The following is a 21,115-nucleotide window of genomic DNA, read 5'->3' as shown; positions in this document are numbered from 1 at the left end:
TGAGTCTTTGTCAACAAGGACAACTCAAGGGAACTCAACTCACTGGTTATATTTCTATAAAACAGGAAGGTTGCTGAGTACAAATGTAGTGGTTAAATGTGAATTTCTGTCTATTTAGACAACTGTAATATTTCCTTGATTTCTCACAGTTAATTGTTGTATTATCAGAAACAGATTGCATGTAATTGCCGCTCTAACTGCAGGCTGACTCTGGCTTATGGCAACGTTTATGGCCGGTTTTAGTGACAGTGTTGGAACATTTGACAGTCAAAAAAATAACTGAAATTTATCCTAGTGGATAAAATAGATACTGACAAAGTTTAACTTTGAGGACATAATTTGCAATTTCAAAAAAAGTGATAGATTGCAATATATGTTAGCGCAACACTTGGCATATTGCAAAATGTTGACAACTGCGATATTGTATCCTGAGTTACATGTTGTGATATCATATTGTGGGCTGTCTGGTGATTCCCACCTCTATGACTCACACCACCATAAAAGAACTTGGAATCAAGCAAATATCCAAATTTGATTAGCTGCTTTAAGGACATATTTTTTTGCATATAGAAATCACATAAGTTTAGCAAACGTCAGTAATGTTTAAAGTGGTTAATGGGGATCTTTCAAGTTGTTGCTACTGACTTTGAGGAAAAACTACAAAATAGGTGAGGGGTGATTAAAACTTCCTGCATTTCTCAAATTGCTGTTACTGTCCATTATGTTGGGATATGTACCATAGTTTTATAAGTAGGCTAGAATTGAGAAGTATATTGATATTCACAAAGAATTAAAGATGAGCAATAGCACCAAGACAGTAAATGTAGGTTTTGTGTTTAGAGCAGACAATTGCATTTCTAAAAAATAAGATGAAATAAAGGGCTCATGAATATTACAACCGAGCCAATAAAATGAAAGCAAACAAGCACTGAACTAGTTAATGAAGGGGATCACTGGTTGTTTGGAAGTGACTTTTGAACTAATTTTAAATCACTACATGTAATACCTACAAAATACTACCTTATAATAATCCTGATATATCATTTTTATATTGGAATAGTCTGATTAGGGACATCGGGTGTGAGGTATGGTTAAAGACTCATTGGACATTTGAGTGCTTTCCTCTAGACCAAAAAAATCTATACGCAGAACAAAAAAAGCGAAACACCTGTTCTTTCGTTTTCTAAACAAGCTCATGTGGTATTCGTTCATAGCTGTCAGATTGCAACAAAACAAAACAGAACACAGGCACCGCTACACGTGACAGTTACAATTTTTCCCACGGCCCGTGAATCTAGCACGACATACTGCTGTCGGTTAGGAGGGGGCGCTAGTCACAGCAGTAGCAGTAGGTCTCCGGTGTTTGAATGGGTGTGTTTTGGGCCTCCGGTAAACTCTGCCTTGCGAGGCTATAATATAACACATAATATTTAACTAATATGCGAGTTTTTGGTTCCTATGAACTTTGAATCACTCCCCTTATCCTAGTTTCCCCCGAGCTTCACGACGAAGGTACATCTCTTCGAACTCAACGTGATGGTAGTCAGCAGTGTTTAGCTAGCTAGCGACTAGCACCTTTAGTTACTACACGCGTAGCTGCTCTAAATTGGTGTGTGTTTAAAAAAATATCCCATTTTAAACAAATTGAACAGTGTGTGGGGTAGTCTTACCTAATAATTTATTTCACAATGGATCTCAATTTCTACTCTGAGCTCTCGGATGGTTGTGCTCAAAATGTTGACTCAGAGTTTTTGGACTCCCAAGCATATGGTGGATACTCCCAAGGAAATAAGGTAACTCACCGACACCGGTGTTTTTATGAAAGGTCTCTTAGACTAACGGTATCGAACCGGCAGTTTACAGCTAACTATCTGTGGGGGTTTTTTTGGCTTGTTTGTTTTTTAAGTTTTCGGAAGGCAGTGACAGTTATCTCACCATCAGTGGAGCAGGACACCCCTTTTTGTCTTCAGAGGTGAGTGGGTTGCATGAAACTGCATGATGGTACAGTGTCACACGTTTTGCTTATACCGAACCTTCGTCAGTCCATTAGTTACTAACTCATTACCTCTTCTCCTGCACATACAGCAGACATTTCATACTCCTAGTCTGGGGGATGAAGTTTTCGAGATCCCCCCGATTTCCCTTGATCCAGATCCATCGCTGGGTATCAGTGATGCGGTGGCCCACTTTGAGCTGTCAGAGGGAACCGGGGGACCTTCGGGCTCCCGTAGCCTTGTTAGCAACCTTGTGGTAGAAGCCAATGACCCTTCCTTTGCTTCCACCTTTGTAAACTCTGGTTCTCAAGGCCTGGAGCAGCAGAGCCTCGGGGGAATGGGCCAGTCAGGAGGAGGAGCCCTGCTGAGCTCTTCAGCCCTGGTAAGTACCTCACCTGTGGACTCGCACACACGATACTGTTTGTTGAGGGCTGTAAAGGTTTATTTACAGTTTGTATTTTGTGTCTCCACAGGAACTGGGCAACTCTGGTGGTTCTCATTTCAGCAGTTCTTCCCCCATGACCATTGATGTTCAGCTCTGTGACATTGGTCATAGTCTTTTGGGAAGTGGTCACCTTACTACTATTAACCAGTCTGAGCTTTCACTGGGCCTGGGAGGTGAAAACATTGGCCACCCTTCAGAGGCGCCCAAGCAGCCTCTGTCAGCAACACCATCCCCAGCAGGTTCCTTACAGGACGAGGACATGGATGACTTCAAGGTAATAAGAAACACCTGGATCGTTTTTCAACGTAGTATTGGAACTGTAGTTTAGATTACAAACTATTTGCATATTAGTTATAATCCAACTTTTACAGTGAAGTAAACATATAACATTTTGTGGTTATGTTAACACAAAATCAAACAAGGTAACTTGAGTAAACACTGCGTCCAGTTTAAAAGAACAAAAAGTGTCCCATTAATAAGTCCTAATAAACAAAAAGATGTTGAGATAATTGGTTGCAGCTAGAATAAAAACACCCAGGCCGGCCTAGCACTTGATTAATCTGTTTCCAGAAGCAGATGTTGCTAGTAGCACTCCAGGATAAGAAGGGTGTGCAAAATGTGATCTTGGCCTGTTGGTAACATAAACAATTATAATCAGTACTGCTTCAGGACCATTCTTGGAATGAACCGATCACCTTTTAATGATGCTATGGCTTCACAACTTTGCAAAAAGACCGTACGTAAGAGAAGTTCATCTGCCAGAGAGGCTTGTTATATCCTCCTGAGAACCAGCCCAATCATTTATCTCCTCGGTTTTTTGGTCCATATTTATTTCAGCCCCCATTTAAGTCCTGATATACTAAGTAGAGGACATCCTGGGCTTCCATTGGTATGTCATATGTTTGGGGGGCCTCTTTCAGCACCAAAGAGGAAGGAAATCACAAAAAAAAGTTCAATGGGAATATTCTTTTTTCCTTGGTTCTCAGGAGGATGTTGTGGAAAGTTGTGTTTTAATGGAAATCAAATCTTCTTAAACGTGACTAATATATATTTTTTCCAATTTACTTTTAACCTGAACAAACTCCATCTGATTTTCTTTAAGATTGAAAATAATAGGTAATGCTAAATTAATTATTTATATACTGGTTTCACACAGGAACAATACCTACAGTTAGCTTCTGACCTGAGAAGAGCAGCTCAGACTGACAGACTCTCCAATGTGGCTTCAATAATGCGATCATGCAAAGAAGAGTAACAATGTCAGACCGATCTGTAGTTATTGAAAGCATTTGATTGCTGTTGTTGATGCTTAATGTGCCACATTTTGCTCATAAGTTTGGGGGCTGGCAATTACTCCTTAGCTTCAGTGATGTACGTTTTTTTTTCTTGACATACATTTATCGCTTAATTTCTTTGAACATCTGACACCGTACATATAGTAAGAGTTACATGAAGAAAATAGAAGAAATTGAGAGAAGGTGGAAAACTTTACCTGCACTGTGAATAACAGTCACTGCTGTGTTGGAGATGATGAAGCTAATGCCTGCTCTCCCATCTCTCCAACTGAATCTCTCCCTTCTCAGAAGAGTGTTCTGGTGGACTCTCCATTGTCTCTCTCCTCTTCCTCTGGTCTCCCCAACATTTCGTCTCACCTGGCTCTTCCATCATCCATTTCTCCTGGAACAGCCCGGAGGGGTGGGGGTAAACCTGCCACACTAGCATCAGCGAATGTGGTTGCTGGAGCGAAAAAAGGAAGGAAGAAGAAAGACCCCAATGAGCCACAAAAGCCGGTTTCAGCGTACGCACTCTTCTTCAGAGACACCCAGGCAGCGATTAAAGGCCAGAACCCCAATGCTTCTTTCGGGGAGGTGTCGAAGATCGTGGCCTCCATGTGGGACAGCCTGGCTGAGGAACAGAAACAGGTGTTTGCGTATAGTTATGCCTTCACTGACAAACAAAGAAGGAATATGTAGAATCCCCCTTTTAAAATGACTCCTTTTTAGCATGTCAGCATTTATTATAATAATTTAGGAAAAAATGCATCAATATAACACAAGCAAACTTCTTTTTCTTTTTTATAAGGTGTACAAGAGAAAGACAGAAGCAGCCAAAAAAGAGTATTTGAAAGCGCTCGCAGCTTACAGAGCCAACCAGCTCTCACAGGTAACGTCATGTTGTCTCTGAAAGAAAACCAGTCCATTGCTGTGCTTCTTGGGACTTACTTTTCTCGTGTATTTAATATGGCCTCATTCTAGCCTGTTACCGAGGAGATGGAAACTGCCCCCTCGCCACCTCCACCTGTGGTTAACTCGACTCCTGCTGCCCTTCCCTCTGCTGGTCACCAGGGAACCCGTGTGGCAAACAGCACCATGGAAGAGAACACCATTACTAACATCTGTGCCTCCAACATCATCCTGGACGTCCCAGAGGTGACCACACGTTCCCGCACGGGGGCAAACAAAGTTTCTGCTCCAGCAGCTTCAGTCGCTCCGACCCAGACCATCACCAAGATCATAATCCCCAAGCACATTCTGCAGGGAGGCGGGCAGGTGGTGACCGTGTTGCCTGGAGGGGTCCGTGCCTTGCAGCCTACCCTCGTGGTATCGAACGCCTCGCGTCAGCCGCCTCCATTGCTGCAGATGCAGAATGCCCCGCCTCCACCTCGGCTCCAGCAGATGGCACCAGCGCCCCCACCTTTACAGGCCAAACCCCGCGAGGGAACACCAGGCCACCCTGTGTCCGTCACAGCTACACCGCCTCCTCCACTTCAGATAAAAATTGTTCCTGCCCCCATTCAGGGAAAACAGGCGCTGCCAATTATTGTCCCTAGCACAGCAGCCTCATCATCTACTGAAACCACACCTGCCCAGGCTCCACCTGTCGTGTCACTGCTGCAAGAGGACGATTCTGCTGAGACGTCAGGCCATGCAGACGACGATGACGACGACGATGTTACAGAAGTGCTGCCTTCAGAAGAGGTAAAGCTAGATCTTTTTAAGGTTCAGTAAACTTGGGGTTTATCCTCTTTTACAGGTGTTAGCACATCTGACTAATTGTGTTGATTTAATTAACAGGTATGTTTCAGTTTTTTAAGGGTATAATATCCCTTCAGTGAGTATAGTTCATTCCAATGAAGAACAAATACTGTAATTAATGTTTTAATATCAAATATTCTACCTATTGTTTCAGCAGACAGCAGAGATTTCATCATAGGTTTTTGCCCTTTTTTACTCTGATTAAATATCCATTATTATTATTATTATTATTATTACAAATTGATGGAAATACCCGACAAAACGCAGGGAATTCCAAAAATAATTAAAACTCCACAGAGTGTTTCACACAGAAATTGAGTTGGACATATTTTTAAATGAATGAATGAAAAATGTAAATAATGGAGCGTTCCCCTCCATATTTGGAGAAGAACAGTGGAAGACTGTTCAACAACTGTTTGCTGATTTTCACCTCCTCTGTAATATAACATACACAACTTGGGGAAAGTACAAATTCCTGTTTGATTTATCAGTCTATGCAGATTTGCATTGCTTGAGTAATTTCATAAAATTGGTCGGGGGTGTGTGTATCTACATCAAATGTATGAAGCAAGATATATGGAATTATGAAGCAAGAAAAAATGATAACTCTAAATATGTCTTATATTTTATATTTCTTAAAAACCAACTCGATGAGTTTCATGATGTAGTCACCTGAGATGGTTTTCACTTCACAGGTGATCCTTATCAGGGTTCATTTGTGGAGTTTCTTGCCTTCTTAATGGGGTTGAGACCATCAGTTGTGTTGTGCAGAAGTCAGTTTAGTACACAGCTGACAGCACTATTTGACAACTGTTAGAATTCATATCATGGCAAAAAACAACCAGCTAAGTAAAGAGAAACAACAGTACACCATTAGTTTTAGAACTGAAGGTCAGTCAGTCTGGAAAATTGCTAAAACTACGAATGGGCACAAAAACCATCAAGCGCTATGACGAAACTGGCTCACATGAGGACCGTCCCAGGAAAGGAATAGCAAGAGTCACCTCTGCTGCTGAGGATAAATTCATCCAAGTCACCAGCCAGTGAAGTTAACATCCTCAGATTAGAGCCCAGATAAATGGCACACAGAGCTCCAGTAGCAGGCACATCTCTACATCAACTGTTCAGAGGAGACTGCGCAAATCAGGCCTTTATGATCAGACAGCTGCTAAGAAACCACTATTAAGGAAAAGCAACAAGCAGACGGGATTTGTTTGGGCCAAGAAACACAAGGGATGGGCATTTGACCAGTGGGAATCTGTGCTTTGGTCTGATGAGTCCAAATCTGAGATCATTGGTTCTGCCCACGATACAGAAAAGGTGAATGGATGGTCTCCATACTTCATGGTTTCCACTGTGAAGCATGGAGGAGGAGGTGTGATGGTGTGGGGGTGCTTTGTTGGGGATTTATTCAAAACTAGACCAGCATGGCTACCACAGCATCCTATGTGTTCATTCATAGTTTTTGATGCCTTCAGAGAGAATGTACAATGTAAATAGTCATGAAAAGAAAGAAAAACCATTAAATGAGAACTTTTGACTGGTAGTGTATATCAGCGAGTTTGCTGACTTTGACACAAGAGTTTTCTTAATAAAACTAACAAAATTAAAGATATATTCTCACTTCTGATTTTAACATATTGTAACATGGAGAAAAAACAGCTGCGGCAAACCTAGACTTGTGTAAAATCTGCTGATATTAATCCCTTTTTTCTTCAGGAGATGGAGGTGAGTGCGTCGCGGGACACCGCTGCAGTGAAGACTGTGTGCGTAAGGGCAGGCTGCAACAACCCAGCAGTAGAGAGTGAAGACTGGGACAAAGAATACTGCAGTAATGAATGTGTGGCCACTCACTGCAGGTGTGTAGAGGTGAAAGCTGAAGTTGTTTTGTTTTCAGCAACATGTAGAGAAACTTTCTTTTACATGATATTTTCTGTCTTTCAGAGATGTATTTAGGGCGTGGTGCTCCATAAAGAATCAGAACATGGGAACAGTGAAGTAACACAGCTGCTGCGGTCCATCACATCAACAGACTTCTTCGTTTTCGCAAGGAATGTGTTGATAGCTGTAGGGTGGATGCAGAACTGGTGCGTTAGAGAAATACATTTCACGATTTGTACACGAAACATAGGTCTGACAGTTGTTTTTCAGGACAGCTGGTATTGCTGTAATGGAACAGCCCAGTAGTGTTAACCTTGTTACTAAAGGCATGTATGCAGTGTAGATAAATGTGTAATGATATGAGTATGTGTGCCATTTTTAGTGAGGCACCAAGGGGCCTTACGGCAGCTAGTGTGAGATATGATCAAGACAATAATATTCTCTCTCTTAGTTTCTAGTTGTTTATTACAAGTTGTTGACGATCAAAAGAGGACAAAAGCAACTCGTTCGGTGCTCACTGATTTTCTACATCAAGGTTTAAAATCAATGGTTTGGCATTTTTAAGTGTTAATTCCTTTTGTATGAAGAGAGAGAAACTGTAACTGAATGGACTCTTGTTTTGTTAGCAGAGAACGTTTGTATCACTGTAATAACCTGTTTTGTACGGAGGCCTGCCAGACTGATTGTTGCCTTTTTCTTCAAAAATAATCAGACAGTTGTTCAAGAATGCTCAACCTCCATGTTTTGTTAATAAATGAGACAAATTGCTCAAACTTCTGTTTCTGTCCATCTTTTCCCCCAATGCCAGCTTACAAAGGCTTTTTAACTCTCCTGCTTGTAAATTACACACCATGGCTGCAGGGCAGGAGGAAAAGAGGAAGACCTCAGAGGAGCTTCATGGATGTGGTGTGGCAGGTAAGGATGCTAGGGAAAGGGTGAGATGGAGGCAGGTGATCTGCTGTGGCGACCCCTAAAGGGAGCAGGCAAAAATACACAGCTGACTTAGACACACATGCAGTTTTTGGTGCTGTTGCCCTAACTTGACTGTTCTAGCTTGTGTTGGCAAATCTTTAAATGCCAAGTGAATTTATTGACTTTTCACTCTGATCTAATTGTGCCGAGACAAAACTACATTTTGGCTTTCACAGTTATCCTGTCATGGCTTTTATTCAGAAAAGGTTACAGATTCAGGTTGTTCTGAGCTCATTTTCTCAAAAAAGCTGCAAACTCTTCATCGTGCATGTTCAGCCACGTCAAATGTGTCAGCTCACGTTTGACGTGAAGAGAAGGAAAGCTGAGATCGAAACTTATGGATTTCTTGCAGTTGTCTCAGAAGTCATCTATTCTGGTTCCCATATATCTCTCAGATATGGATCAAACTGCATTTTACAAGTAATCAGTTCAAAGGTTTTAAATCATATTCTTGCAGCTATTTTTGCTTTAATTTAGTGTATTTTTAAATATAGCGATAATCCAGTACTTAAATAAAACTGACGGGGTTAAGGTGCATATTTGTTGCAAAAGTGGCACGATGAATTGTCAGATGTTAAAATTCTTACAATTTGTATATCTGGAAGCTATTCAAGACTTGTAAGAAGATTTATATTAAAAATAAGTATCTACAACCAGAAAATCAAGTATTTAACACACTTTGCATGTCATATAAAGCTTCACAATATAAAAATAAATTCCTGAGGTGTGATTTGGCTTTGAAGCATCTTCTCTTTGGTTCAGGCCACTGAACTTGAGGCAGTGTGCACACAGTGTTGTCTGAATGTTGGGACAGTGTGCGGTATTATTCAGGAAGCTTTGACAATGGACACTCGGCTGGGTGGATCCACGTGATGAAGCCCCAAACCCAGACACACTGGCTGACTCAGTTCAGCCTTGAATTCATGCAGCTGTGTGACGGTGGAATCTACAGCACTGAATGAGATGCTGCCCTCCTCGAAATTAACCACCACTGCTATTCGGCTGCTCTGCAAGGCACGAGATACAGGAGTTTTGGTTTTGTTATGGCAGGCAAACAGGTTCCCTTTGCCTTTGTGCACAAGACTCCAGGACTCTGTGTTGTTTCCGAAGGCGCTGGTTTCCTTGCACTTTCGTTGGATGCTCTTGTAGGATACAGCAATGTCCCAGTGCCCCTCAGCCTCCACCTCCCAGACATGGACACCAGAGGAGAAGCACTGGGAGGAGAGGACCTGCGGGGCTTCATCGAAACGGCTGTTACTGTTGGGATAATCCAGCTTTGCGTTCACTCTCTCAGCTGTTTTGAGATCAGCAGACACTCCAAGAACGTGATTGACAGTGTTGAGGTCCAACATGAGAGCTCCTGACAAACAGACACACGACTATAAGTACATTTACATACAGTGTTTTGTTGCTACCCCAGTTTTAAAATAATAATAATACATTTTATTTAGAAGTGCCTTTCAAAACACTTTACAGAACAAATAAGACAAAATCAAAGTCTATTAAGACTTTAAAGCAATTACCTTAGCTTTGTAGCTAAAGCTACCGTAGCTAACCATTAGGAGGTCACCAGATGACCTACCTGCGCTTTTCCTAATTCTCAATCTTGTTTTCCGTTCAATAAATGTTGCAGTCTTACTTTCAATCACTCAATCTCAATATTCTTGTTTCTCCTAATTCTGCCACACTCACAGTTGTCTCAACACAAGCAATACAGTGCAAATGTAAAAGTGAGGTCAGAGGTCAAATGTGACAGGTGTTGTGATTTTGCACCATATAAGTGAAACTGAATTGAATGACTTTAAATCATTATATGGTACTTTATATATCTTGAGAATACACACCACATTTTAAAACAGTTTCTAAGTTATAACACGTTTTGTCAGTTTTCATCCATTAAATCAGTTGACCCTGAAAACCTTGATGGATGTAAGCCAAACAAATTGTACACCCCTGCAAAGCTTTACCAGAATTCATTCAAAACTTTTCAAGCTATCAAGCTTAACAGACAGAATCACACACACGCAAATGCTACCAAAAAAAAATAACCTCATGCCAGTCCTACCTTGATCTTCTGTTTCTTTAGGTCTGTAGCTTTTCATGGAATGATAAACCAAACTTTCTATGGAGGGATACATAAATGTTATTCAGACTTCTGAGTGGAACAGAATTAGAGTTTAGTAATTATAGTTTACAAAAAAGCAGATAAAAGGTTTGTTCAGCCCTGCATTACCACACAGACATGAACATTTTGACTTTAAGAAATACGGTATTCACTATCTTGCCAGGAGATGGATATGAAAGCTGCTGTGTGATACATAAAAAAGACTCAGAAGAACGTTAGCCTGGCTTAGTATAAAGACTGGAAGCAGGGGTAGCGTCTAGATTAGCACCCAGCAAACAATGCAGGGCTGACAAAGAAAGATTTGCACTGCATAACTCCATCAGTGAAATGGACACTTGAACCCTCCTTACCTGCGATCGTGGAATAGATGTCATGCACGCGGTTCTGTTGCTCGTCCAGCGCTTCTGTCAGCGTCTGGTTCTCCACAGAGAAGTTGTAGGCTGGTTGAAAGAAAGAAAAGGCAGACGTGAGTGAGTTTACACATAGACACAAAAGAAACACAAGAACAAGGGGCTCGGGGTTCTATTACCGTAATAGAGAACTATGAACCAGAGTAAGAGCAGGACTATGGTGACACCGTTGATGGAGTTCATTTTCTGTTTCTGGGTTCAAAGAAAAGGACATTAGCCACAGGAACAAACTGTAAACACCTTGAAATGAGATATTAAGATGTCAGGAAACAGGACTCACGTTATGATGAATGTCTTCTTGCAGTTTTCTTACAGTGTTGCTGGATTCTGTGATTTGATCCATGAGCGTTTTAAAGTGCTGGTCCATGTATTCCTGTCAAATGCACACACAATATTACCTTAAATTGCCTTAACATCTATAAATAGCAATCAGTCTTAGGCTGCGATTCAGATTTTCATTTTGTTTTACTCACATATTAAACAGATATATTTGCAGATATGAAGTTGTTAGTCTCATACATTCATTTTAGCAGTACAGCTGAAATGATCCTACCCCTAACCCTAGACTGGTTGCCCGTGACCAGGTGGATTTTAAGAGGTCAATGAATGAATCAAGATAACCTGATTGTGCAACATTGAGTCCAAGATGGTTATTAAACTCACGGTAAGTTGTCTCCGTAGGACAGTGGAGGTCTCAGTGGCCACGTTAAGCTGCTTGCCCTCCAGTGTGCAAATGCTGCAGATGTAGCGTCTGGATGACTTGCAGTAGTACCTCAGCACCTCATCCTCATGCTGTAGGCACCTCCTCTCTGCGAGGTCGCTCAGCGGTCCCACCAGAGGGTGCCCAGTGAACACTGGCAGCTTCTGGTGGTCCTTGACGTGCTCTTTGCACAGCGACACCTCACACTTTGTACATGTCTTGACAGCCAAGATGTTTTTCTCTGGGCAGTAGTCGCAGTACACACATTTTGTCTGCTTTTCCTGGGGAGAAAATGTCAGATATTGACATGAAGAATGATGTATTGCAGTCCCGCAGAGTTGTTTACACTTTTTAAGACTGCCAAACAGATTTGAGATTCTAAAAAGTGCATCTAGTGGGCACCCTGGTCCTCCTGCTCAGCCTGAAGTCCTCTGCGATGCTGGCCAGCGCGTAGCTCTTCTGCACAGTAACAACCTGACCAAAATGCGCCCTGCAGTCTGGACACTTGAATGGGACGTCTGAGGAGTGATCCATCAGGCCTTCCAGGCATGTCATACACATGCTGTGTCCACAGGGCAGCTGCCGAGGATCCTTGAATATGTCCTGGCACACTGGACACATGAGCATCTCCTCCATCCGGCTTTCCTCTGCATCTTCCATCTCTGAAAATAAAAAATACGAGTGACAGCGAGCGTGGAAAGAGCAAGAAGGAAGGCGTGACATGCAAACTTTTTCCAGCGTCACACTACTGTGGGTCTAAACACTTCCTGTTGAGTTTGCTTTGAATAAACCATCAACCTCAGCATGAAGGCACTCGAAGATTTAATGCCTACCTCGTTATCCAAAAGGTGTCGGAGGCTTGTCGGGATTATTCGTTTTCTGTCTTCGCTACATACATTGCTAAAAGTGAAAGCACCTCAGTGTTATGTTTCATACTTCCTGGTGGGCGGGGCTTACGTGGACTATTCGTTACGTGTTTCCGGTTGCGTCAACGTAGCCTTATTTTTTAAAATACCGAGTCACACTCTGTTAATGTCGGTGCTAGATTTTAAACTGTCAGTCAAAGATTTCCAGGTACTGTGCGTACTTATCCCTAACTTACCATTGTGTTTTTACACTTTTCAGATAATCAACCCAGTCAAACTAAAAGCGTCAGTCAGTTGTGCTGACTCAGTTAATTACCGACACTTAGAAAAAAAGCACGAACAAGAAAATAAAGAAAATGGTACATTTTACTAACTAAACCCTCTGAATGAACTCAAATAGTGGTCATCGGTAATTTCACGTTATCTCTAACTGATTAATAAAAGGGAGTATATAATACTGAAGGACAGGGTCCTGGTGCTCTCTTTGAAAGCCATGTCCTTCCTCCACTTTGTTCTGCTCGTCCAGTTTTCATGTCAGCGCTTGTCCTCCGCTGTCAGGAAAACTTCAGTTGTTTTCAGAGGAACTCTGTAGAGAACATGCCGGTTAAACACGCAGATAACCTCTCCGAGTAATAACCCTGCGACCGAAAAGTGTCTTATAACTGAGATAAGATGCGGTGGAAAAAGAAATTTCACACTTCTTATTTTTTTTTTCTTTTTTCTGAGAAGCCAACTCAGTGACAATAAGTCTGGAAAGGGTTACAAAGCGGTTTCTAATGCTTTGGGACTCCAGTGAATCAGGGTGAGAGACATCCACAAATGGAGAAAACTTGGACTCCAAAATTACTCCAAAAACACATCAATGACTTTTCCAGGTGGTCACAAAAAACACAAAAAGAACTGCAAACCTCACTTTCATTGAGCTCCATTCTATTCTATTTATGTACTGCCAAATCACAGGTCACCTTAAGGCACTTTATATTGTAAGACCCTCAGATAATAGAGACCTCAACAATAAATAAATAAAAAAACAACCCTATGAGCAGGCACTTGGCAACAGTGGGAAAGAAAAACTTGAATTTAACAGGAAGAAACCTCCAGCAGATCCAGGCTCAGGGAGGGGCGACCATGTGTCATGACTGATTGTGGGTGATGAGAGAATTACAGTATCAGTGCAGGTCAGTGATCACGATGCAATAATAAGAAACAGACAAGGCAAAAATGGCATCCATTGGAGAGCTCCAAGGAGAAAACCACTGCTGACTGAAAAGAACACAAAGTATCGTCTTACATCTGTCAACAGCAAAAAATTCTGTGGACTGACAAGAGTTTTTGGAAGGTTTAAGTCCCTTTACATCTAGCATAAAACCAGCACAGGGCATCATAAAGATAACATCATACCAAACATGGTGGTGGTAGTGTGACGGTCTGGGGCTGCTTTGCTGTAATTAATGGAACAATAAATTCTGCTCTCTACCAGGAAAACACATCAACAAAAAAAAAATGGCCTGTATTTGTATAGCGCTTTTCTAGTCCCTGAAGACCCCAAAGCGCTTTACACAACCTGTCATTCACACATTCACACACTGGTGATGGCAGCTACATTGTAGCCACAGCCACCCTGGGGGGCACTGACAGAGGCGAGGCTCCTGGACACTGGCACCACTGACCACCACCAGTAGGCAACGGGTGAAGTGTCTTGCCCAAGGACACAACGACCGACTGTCCAAGCTGGGGCTTGAACCGGCAACCTTCCGATTACAACGCGAACTCCCAACTTTTGAGCCACGATCGCCCCTAGCAAGTCCACCTCTGAATGACCCAAATATTAAAAAGCATCAGTTTGCAGGCTCTTCATACTCAAAACTCCTCCAATGTGGCTGAATTAAATTAATTATACAAACAAGAGTTCCTTCACTGCCATCTAAAAACCTCATTGCCTGCTATCACAAAGGCTTGATTGCAGTTCTTGCTGCCCAGAGTGGAACAACTAGTTATTAGGTTTATGGGGCAATTAGTTTTTCATAAAGTGGGTTTAAATAGCCGCCTTTCCCAATAATAAATGAAATCAGCATTAAAAGCTGCATTTTGTATTTACATTGGTTTGAATGCTTTGATCTTCACACACAAAATAAACTTTAAAAAAATTTTTTTTTATTGATACAAGAGACAAATGTTAATCAGAAAAAGTTATTAAAAACACTGAAAACAAGATGTTATTCAATGCACATGTAGTTAAAAAAAAAAAAACAAAAAAAAAACCCCGTCCCTTAAATGAAGACGAGAGCATATTTGTTACGTTTTAACTTATAAAGTCACCATGAAACATACAGGTCATGGAGAGCAAGACATCTACAGACGGCGAATAATCGTAACGTGCTACAAAGTCAAAGAGTCAGTAATAAGTGACATAAGTGTTAATTAAAACAAAAACAAAGACTTGAAAAACAAATCTATAAAAGATAAGAGTGTATAAAAGCACATCATTTAACGTGAAATGTTGAGAGGTGGAGAACCGTAGGCTTTCCAATACAGACAACCACCAGATATCTCAGGTCTACCCATTAATGCTGTGTTTCAAGACATTTATAACATCTCCATCTCCAAGGAGCACCAGAGCATTTGTAAGCTGGTTAACTGTGCAGTGGCGGGTGGGTTTCCCTGCAATTTGATTGTGCGTTTCTCAGGAGGTTTAATGCCAAAACATGTGTAGTAGTCGCAGTCTTGCAGCCCCATTAATAACCCACAATCACAAAAACTATGGCATGAACTAAACACACAAATTACAGCAGACCCCCCCCCCCCCCCCCCCCAAAAAAAAATTTTTGTAGTACAACTCCCCCCCAAAAAATGGCAGTCATTCAGGTCATTGGTCGTCATAGGAGGTGGGACAGAAGAAAAAAAAGAAGGCAGCTGAACTTCTTTAAGTTTAGAAAGATGCTTTGGTTTCAAAAACAAGAAGGTGGAGAGCCTCAGGTAAACCATATTGGGGTTATTGGCCCTGGGAGGTGGTTTCACCCTTAATGTCCCACGTCAGCGACTATGGTGTCAATACCCGGGACATCTTCTTGGATGTGAAACGTCTTTCCAAACCTAAAGAAGTCCAGCTGCCTTCTTTTCTCAAGCTCCTAAGATCCAATTACAACCCCAGTTATTTTAGGACAACTCCAAATAAACAATCAACATAAGCAATCTTATGACTTTCACTTCTCTTCTTTAAGTTTCTCGGGACAGCTTCTGTTTATAGTGTCTTCAGTGTGAGGTAGACATCCGTGTGGCTGCTCACAGCTGTTCCTACAGCTTTAAGCCGGCGATCGTTCTGAATGAAGGAACGAAGAGCTCACAGTGGTTCACTTTGTGCTTCTCTAGATTCCTCATGATCCTGAACGTCTTGCCGCACGTGGCACAGCTGAAAGGCTTCTCTCCGGAGTGAAACCTCAAGTGCGCTTTTAGGTTGTCTCGCAGCCGAAAGCTTTTACCGCACTGCGTGCAGGTGTGCGGCCTCTCCCCCGTGTGGAACCTCGAGTGGCGGCGGAGACTCTTTCGCAGGGCGAACGTTTTAGAGCACGCAGAACACGAGTACGGCTTTTCTCCGGTGTGGAAGCGTTTGTGCCGCCGGAGGATCTTCCTCCGGCTGAATGTTTTCCCGCAGATGCTGCAAGAGTATCCATCTCGGGAGCGACTGATGACCGTTTGGAGGCGCCATATGTCATTTGCGCATCTGGTGAAGCAGCACAGGCGATGGCCAGTGTGAAGACCTTGATGACGGCGGAGATCTTTTGGCACAGGCCAACCGTTTTTGAGGTCAACGCTGTGAGCTTTGGCAGCGTCGCCCTGAATGTCTGATTCAGGCAACGTGAGAACATTTACCAGCTGCACTGCGCAGGGACGCAGCAGCTTTGGATCTGGAGATGTGAGTTTCAATTTCATCTGGAGATGGTTCTTTGCTTCCTTCTGAGCGTGGACCCACTCCCACACTCCAGTGTGTGCAGGAGTCGCAGCGCCATCAGATGGGGATGGACTGTAGGCAGTGCCTTTAGCTGTGCTGACACTGGCCTGCTGAGGCTCGGCTTGAGCAGGCTTCTCCGATTGATCAACTTTGGGTGTTGGAGACTCCAGCTTAAGGATCAGCGGGCAAACAAACTTCACCTTCTCCCCAGAAGCAGAGTTGTTCGTGTCAGGCTGAATTACAAGAAGCTTCTGATCAGCTGACGTCTCTGTGGAGACTGAAACAGATCACATACATCTTTAATGACACTGAACATTTTCACCATCCTTTCATGAAGCTTCCCAAACCCCTTCACTCTCTTACAAAATGTCTCTGTCTCTCAGTGGATGCTATGCATGCAAAATAATAGAAGAGGAGCCATCAAATAACAGGGGCAGATACGGTATTTAAAACACTGTCATTACACGTGTCCTCACCTTGTTTTTGTATGTTTGTATGTATGTTAAATAATCCCCACAACTGAAGAATTTGACATTATTTGAAACCATAAAATGTAAAAATGCTCACAAAATGCAACAGCGTGACACTGGCACTCAAACTTTGCAGCTCTACCCCGTCCGAATTCTTGCACCACATGAGTGAGTGCACGATGTGCTTCATGGGAGTGTAATGATGGAAGCACAACGTTCTGAAATTTAACAATCTTTAACCACGGTAATTATTAAAGACAGGTGACAGAGTGCCGTGAGTGACGAGCGGAGCTAGTGTTCTTGCTAATTCATGTAGCTGTGAAGTGAAATGGTCAAGTATCGCTGCTGTTAGCACGACACGGCAGCAACACAACAAAGTGTTTCCAAGTGTTAGCACAGCACACTCTCATGATACACTGTTGTATTACTGTAGGGTCTACCTTACAATATAAAGCACCTTGAGGAGACTGTTGTTGTGATTTGGCGCTGTATAAATAAAATTGAGTCAAACTTTTGTATTGCTACTCTGTGTATAAAAAAAGCATTTAGCCTAAGCCTACTTGCTCCACCACATTATTAAACTATCGCGTGATGCTAAAAATCGATATTTGCAAGAATAATGCCGCATTACAACTTGCGTGCGATACACATCCTGCATCATAGAGGAACACACAGGTTTCTCAATGTTGTGGTTTACTGGTCTGAGGGAGCAAAAAGCCACAGCTTTACTGATGACACTTAACATCAGACAGAAATCCAGGTACTCGTCATAGTATTTACAGTGGGGCAAAAAAGTATTTAGTCAGCCACCGATTGTGCAAGTTCCCCCACCTAAAATGATGACAGAGGTCAGTAATTTGCACCAGAGGTACACTTCAACTGTGAGAGACAGAATGTGAAAAAAAAAAAAAAAAAAAATCCATGAATCCACATGGTAGGATTTGTAAAGAATTTATTCGTAAATCAGGGTGGAAAATAAGTATTTAGTCAATAACAAAAATACAACTCAATACTTTGTAACATAACCTTTGTTGGCAATAACAGAGGTCAAACGTTTACTATAGGTCTTTACCAGGTTTGCGCACACACAGTAGCTGGTATTTTGGCCCATTCCTCCATGCAGATCTTCTCGAGAGCAGTGATGTTTTGGGGCTGTCGCCGAGCAACACGGACTTTCAACTCCCGCCACAGATTTTCTATGGGGTCGAGGTCTGGAGACTGGCTAGGCCACTCCAGGACTTTCAAATGCTTCTTACGGAGCCACTCCTTTGTTGCCCGGGCGGTGTGTTTTGGATCATTGTCATGTTGGAAGACCCAGCCTCGTTTCATCTTCAAAGTTCTCACTGATGGAAGGAGGTTTTGGCTCAAAATCTCACGATACATGGCCCCATTCATTCTGTCCTTAACACGGATCAGTCGTCCTGTCCCCTTGGCAGAAAAACAGCCCCATAGCATGATGTTTCCACCCCCATGCTTCACAGTAGGTATGGTGTTCTTGGGATGCAACTCAGTATTCTTCTTCCTCCAAACACGACGAGTTGAGTTTATACCAAAAAGTTCTACTTTGGTTTCATCTGACCACATGACATTCTCCCAATCCTCTGCTGTATCATCCATGTGCTCTCTGGCAAACTTCAGACGGGCCTGGACATGCACTGGCTTCAGCAACGGAACACGTCTGGCACTGCGGGATTTGATTCCCTGCCGTTGTAGTGTGTTACTGATGGTGACCTTTGTTACTTTGGTCCCAGCTCTCTGCAGGTCATTCACCAGGTCCCCCCGTGTGGTTCTGGGATCTTTGCTCACCGTTCTCATGATCATTTTGACCCCACGGGATGAGATCTTGCGTGGAGCCCCAGATCGAGGGAGGTTATCAGTGGTCTTGTATGTCTTCCATTTTCTGATGATTGCTCCCACAGTTGATTTTTTTCACACCAAGCTGCTTGCCTATTGTAGATTCACTCTTCCCAGTCTGGTGCAGGTCTACAATACTTTTCCTGGTGTCCTTCGAAAGCTCTTTGGTCTTGGCCATGGCGGAGTTTGGAGTCTGACTGTTTGAGGCTGTGGACAGGTGTCTTTTATACAGATGATGAGTTCAAACAGGTGCCATTCATACAGGTAACGAGTGGGGGACAGAAAAGCTTCTTACAGAAGACGTTACAGGTCTGTGAGAGCCAGAGATTTTCCTTGTTTGAGGTGACCAAATACTTATTTTCCACCCTAATTTACGAATAAATTCTTTACAAATCCTAACATGTGAATTCATGGATTTTTTTTTCACATTCTGTCTCTCACAGTTGAAGTGTACCTCTGGTGCAAATTACTAACCTCTGTCATCATTTTAAGTGGGGGAACTTGCACAATCGGTGGCTGACTAAATACTTTTTTGCCCCACTGTATCTGGTATGTGTGTATATGTACCTGCAGGCACTGTCCATTGGAAAGTAGCATCAAAGCAACTCTCCTATTATGCATGGGAGAGTTGCTATGATGTGTGGAGGGAATATGAAAGAAGTTACAAAAAATAACTTTAATAACTTAATCCTATTGCTTATGATGAATGGATCATTTCCAAACAGAACTGTGCACAGGGTAGATCAGAATACTGCCCATTCTACTTTGCATCAATTATTTATGAATTATTTTACAGAATTTTCGGGTCCTCGCACATTCAGATGCTAGCCTCATGTACCTTGCCCCTTTTCAAGATAAAAGAAAACAACAAAAAGCAAAACAAAACAAATGAGTTATGCAACCAGATCAATTGTACGCTGACTTTTTTAATGTAGTATGCATGGTGTGTGTCTAGCATGCATAATGTGTTCATGCTTCCACTGTGTCAGCATAACACAAAGTTCTTACCATGCAAATCAACTTCTGTCTGAGCACCACAGTCAGATGGAGACTCTGCTCCAAGGACGCTCAACTCCACCGTATCCACAACCTGACCAAAGAAGGAACAAGACACATTTGCATGCATGCATCATGACTAGTGCAATGCATACCGCACCTGAAGCATCGCAGTAATAAAAAACGGGCAACAGAGAAAAGCAGACCAGGCTTCATAAAGTGCCTGTTCTTCATTCCACAGGTGATTTACAGCCCCTGTAAATTCTTACTGACCGGATCCTTCAGGGATGACCACTCGGGGTCAGCAGGCCCATTATCTTCAGCCAAGAGGATTTCTGGCGGAATGAGGCAACCCTCCATCACCACCTCCTTGCACTCCCTCACATAATCGCTATCCGAGACAAAAGTGAGCCCTACGGAGTAGAGGAGGGGGAGGGTTAACGCTGGCAACTACACTTCAGCTTCGTGCAAGATTGCTTGGTGATATGCAAACATGCATCAAACTATTTCTTTATCGACGTCACAGAACTCTGTTGGAATAACTTTCAAACATGTTTTTATTTATTTTTTTACTGGAGCTAAAAGCCCCACTCGTGTACCAGGAGCTGCAGCAGAGCTGTGAACACAAACAGGAAGTAACGACGTTTAAAGCCTCAGAAACACGAACCATGAAGCAGCGACGGCTCCTCCGCGCTGTCGCCCACTTGCACTCCGATGCTCCGTTTTGTGTCCCCGCTCGATAAAACATCCGAGGTTTCACTTCCCTTCCCGTCCTCACCGCGGCCCAGGTCCACCTCGGATGCTCGGTATCTGCTCTCGAACAGTTTGATTAACTCCACCGAGGCCGCTTTAACCAGCGAGCCTAGCACCGACTCCACCTGCGCCTGGAGGCTCACGACCACCGTCGACATGCTGCCTGTTCCTGCCGTGCAGAAGTTCACACCGTAAAGGAAGTTAAAATTTAGAAGAAGTATTTATTTACCAACCGTATAGCCACATGGTTTGCAGAGGGAAGAGGTGTGTCTACTAGTGGGGGAGGAGTGGCCAAAGGAATGGCCTTCCTCTTCTTTCAGTTTGCTAATTGGCAGCCGGCAAAGACCTTTAAGGTGCATTACCGCCACCTTGTGGATTAGCGTGGTTACTGTCGAAGCCCTACTTCTATAATCTATGTTAGTTTTTCCCAATTGTTTACACACTACTCTGTAGGAATACAAAGTAGGAGTACATTTCCCACATACTTTACAGTATTTTCTGTTTTTTTTTAAGTGTGTTTTAAAAAAGTAGGAATCGTGCTTGCAGTGTAGCAGAATTGGTTCAGGGGATTAGTGCATCAGTTACATGTCGTAGCCATTGTGTTTGAAGTACAAGTACAGTAATAGGGCTTTGGAGTTGACGTCACGCTGCAGTATTTTACAGTA

General features: G+C 42.7%; 3 protein-coding genes across 4 annotated transcripts; 1 reads left to right on the top strand and 2 right to left on the bottom strand.

The window, feature by feature from the left end:
- The first annotated feature begins 1,314 nt into the window (after positions 1-1,314).
- tox4a (TOX high mobility group box family member 4 a) lies at positions 1,315-8,128 on the top strand. Of its 2 annotated transcripts, none has more exons than XM_085390317.1 (9): positions 1,315-1,793; positions 1,907-1,972; positions 2,089-2,376; positions 2,468-2,713; positions 4,023-4,361; positions 4,522-4,602; positions 4,695-5,417; positions 7,194-7,333; positions 7,419-8,128. In XM_085390317.1, exons 1-9 carry the CDS (start codon positions 1,689-1,691, stop codon positions 7,474-7,476), a joined length of 2,046 nt encoding a protein of 681 aa, XP_085246443.1. In that variant the 5' UTR covers positions 1,315-1,688; the 3' UTR covers positions 7,477-8,128. The 2 variants fall into 2 exon arrangements, with proteins under 2 accessions (XP_085246443.1, XP_085246442.1); XM_085390316.1 differs by having other exon boundaries at positions 1,316-1,793; positions 2,086-2,376.
- LOC146648635 (E3 ubiquitin/ISG15 ligase TRIM25-like) lies at positions 7,774-12,525 on the bottom strand. The gene is made up of 8 exons (XM_085390318.1): positions 12,396-12,525; positions 11,965-12,224; positions 11,526-11,843; positions 11,143-11,235; positions 10,982-11,054; positions 10,803-10,892; positions 10,393-10,449; positions 7,774-9,687 (listed from the first exon to the last, which is right to left on the bottom strand). Exons 2-8 carry the CDS (start codon positions 12,220-12,222, stop codon positions 9,155-9,157), a joined length of 1,422 nt encoding a protein of 473 aa, XP_085246444.1. The 5' UTR covers positions 12,223-12,224; positions 12,396-12,525; the 3' UTR covers positions 7,774-9,154.
- Positions 12,526-14,574: 2,049 nt separating this feature from the next.
- On the bottom strand, positions 14,575-20,745 carry LOC146648634 (uncharacterized). Its single transcript, XM_085389859.1, has 4 exons — positions 20,365-20,745; positions 19,971-20,110; positions 19,710-19,791; positions 14,575-16,654 (listed from the first exon to the last, which is right to left on the bottom strand). Exons 1-4 carry the CDS (start codon positions 20,606-20,608, stop codon positions 15,723-15,725), a joined length of 1,398 nt encoding a protein of 465 aa, XP_085245985.1. The 5' UTR covers positions 20,609-20,745; the 3' UTR covers positions 14,575-15,722.
- Positions 20,746-21,115: the final 370 nt, after the last annotated feature.

Source organism: Rhamphochromis longiceps, linkage group LG18, assembly GCF_057381845.1.
Source record: "Rhamphochromis longiceps isolate RC_006_pf linkage group LG18, R_longiceps_female_GT1.1, whole genome shotgun sequence".
In the NCBI taxonomy this organism is placed as follows: Eukaryota; Metazoa; Chordata; class Actinopteri; order Cichliformes; family Cichlidae; genus Rhamphochromis; species Rhamphochromis longiceps.
The sequence above is the reverse complement of the archived record's forward strand: the minus strand, read 5'-3'. Positions and strand labels throughout refer to the sequence as shown.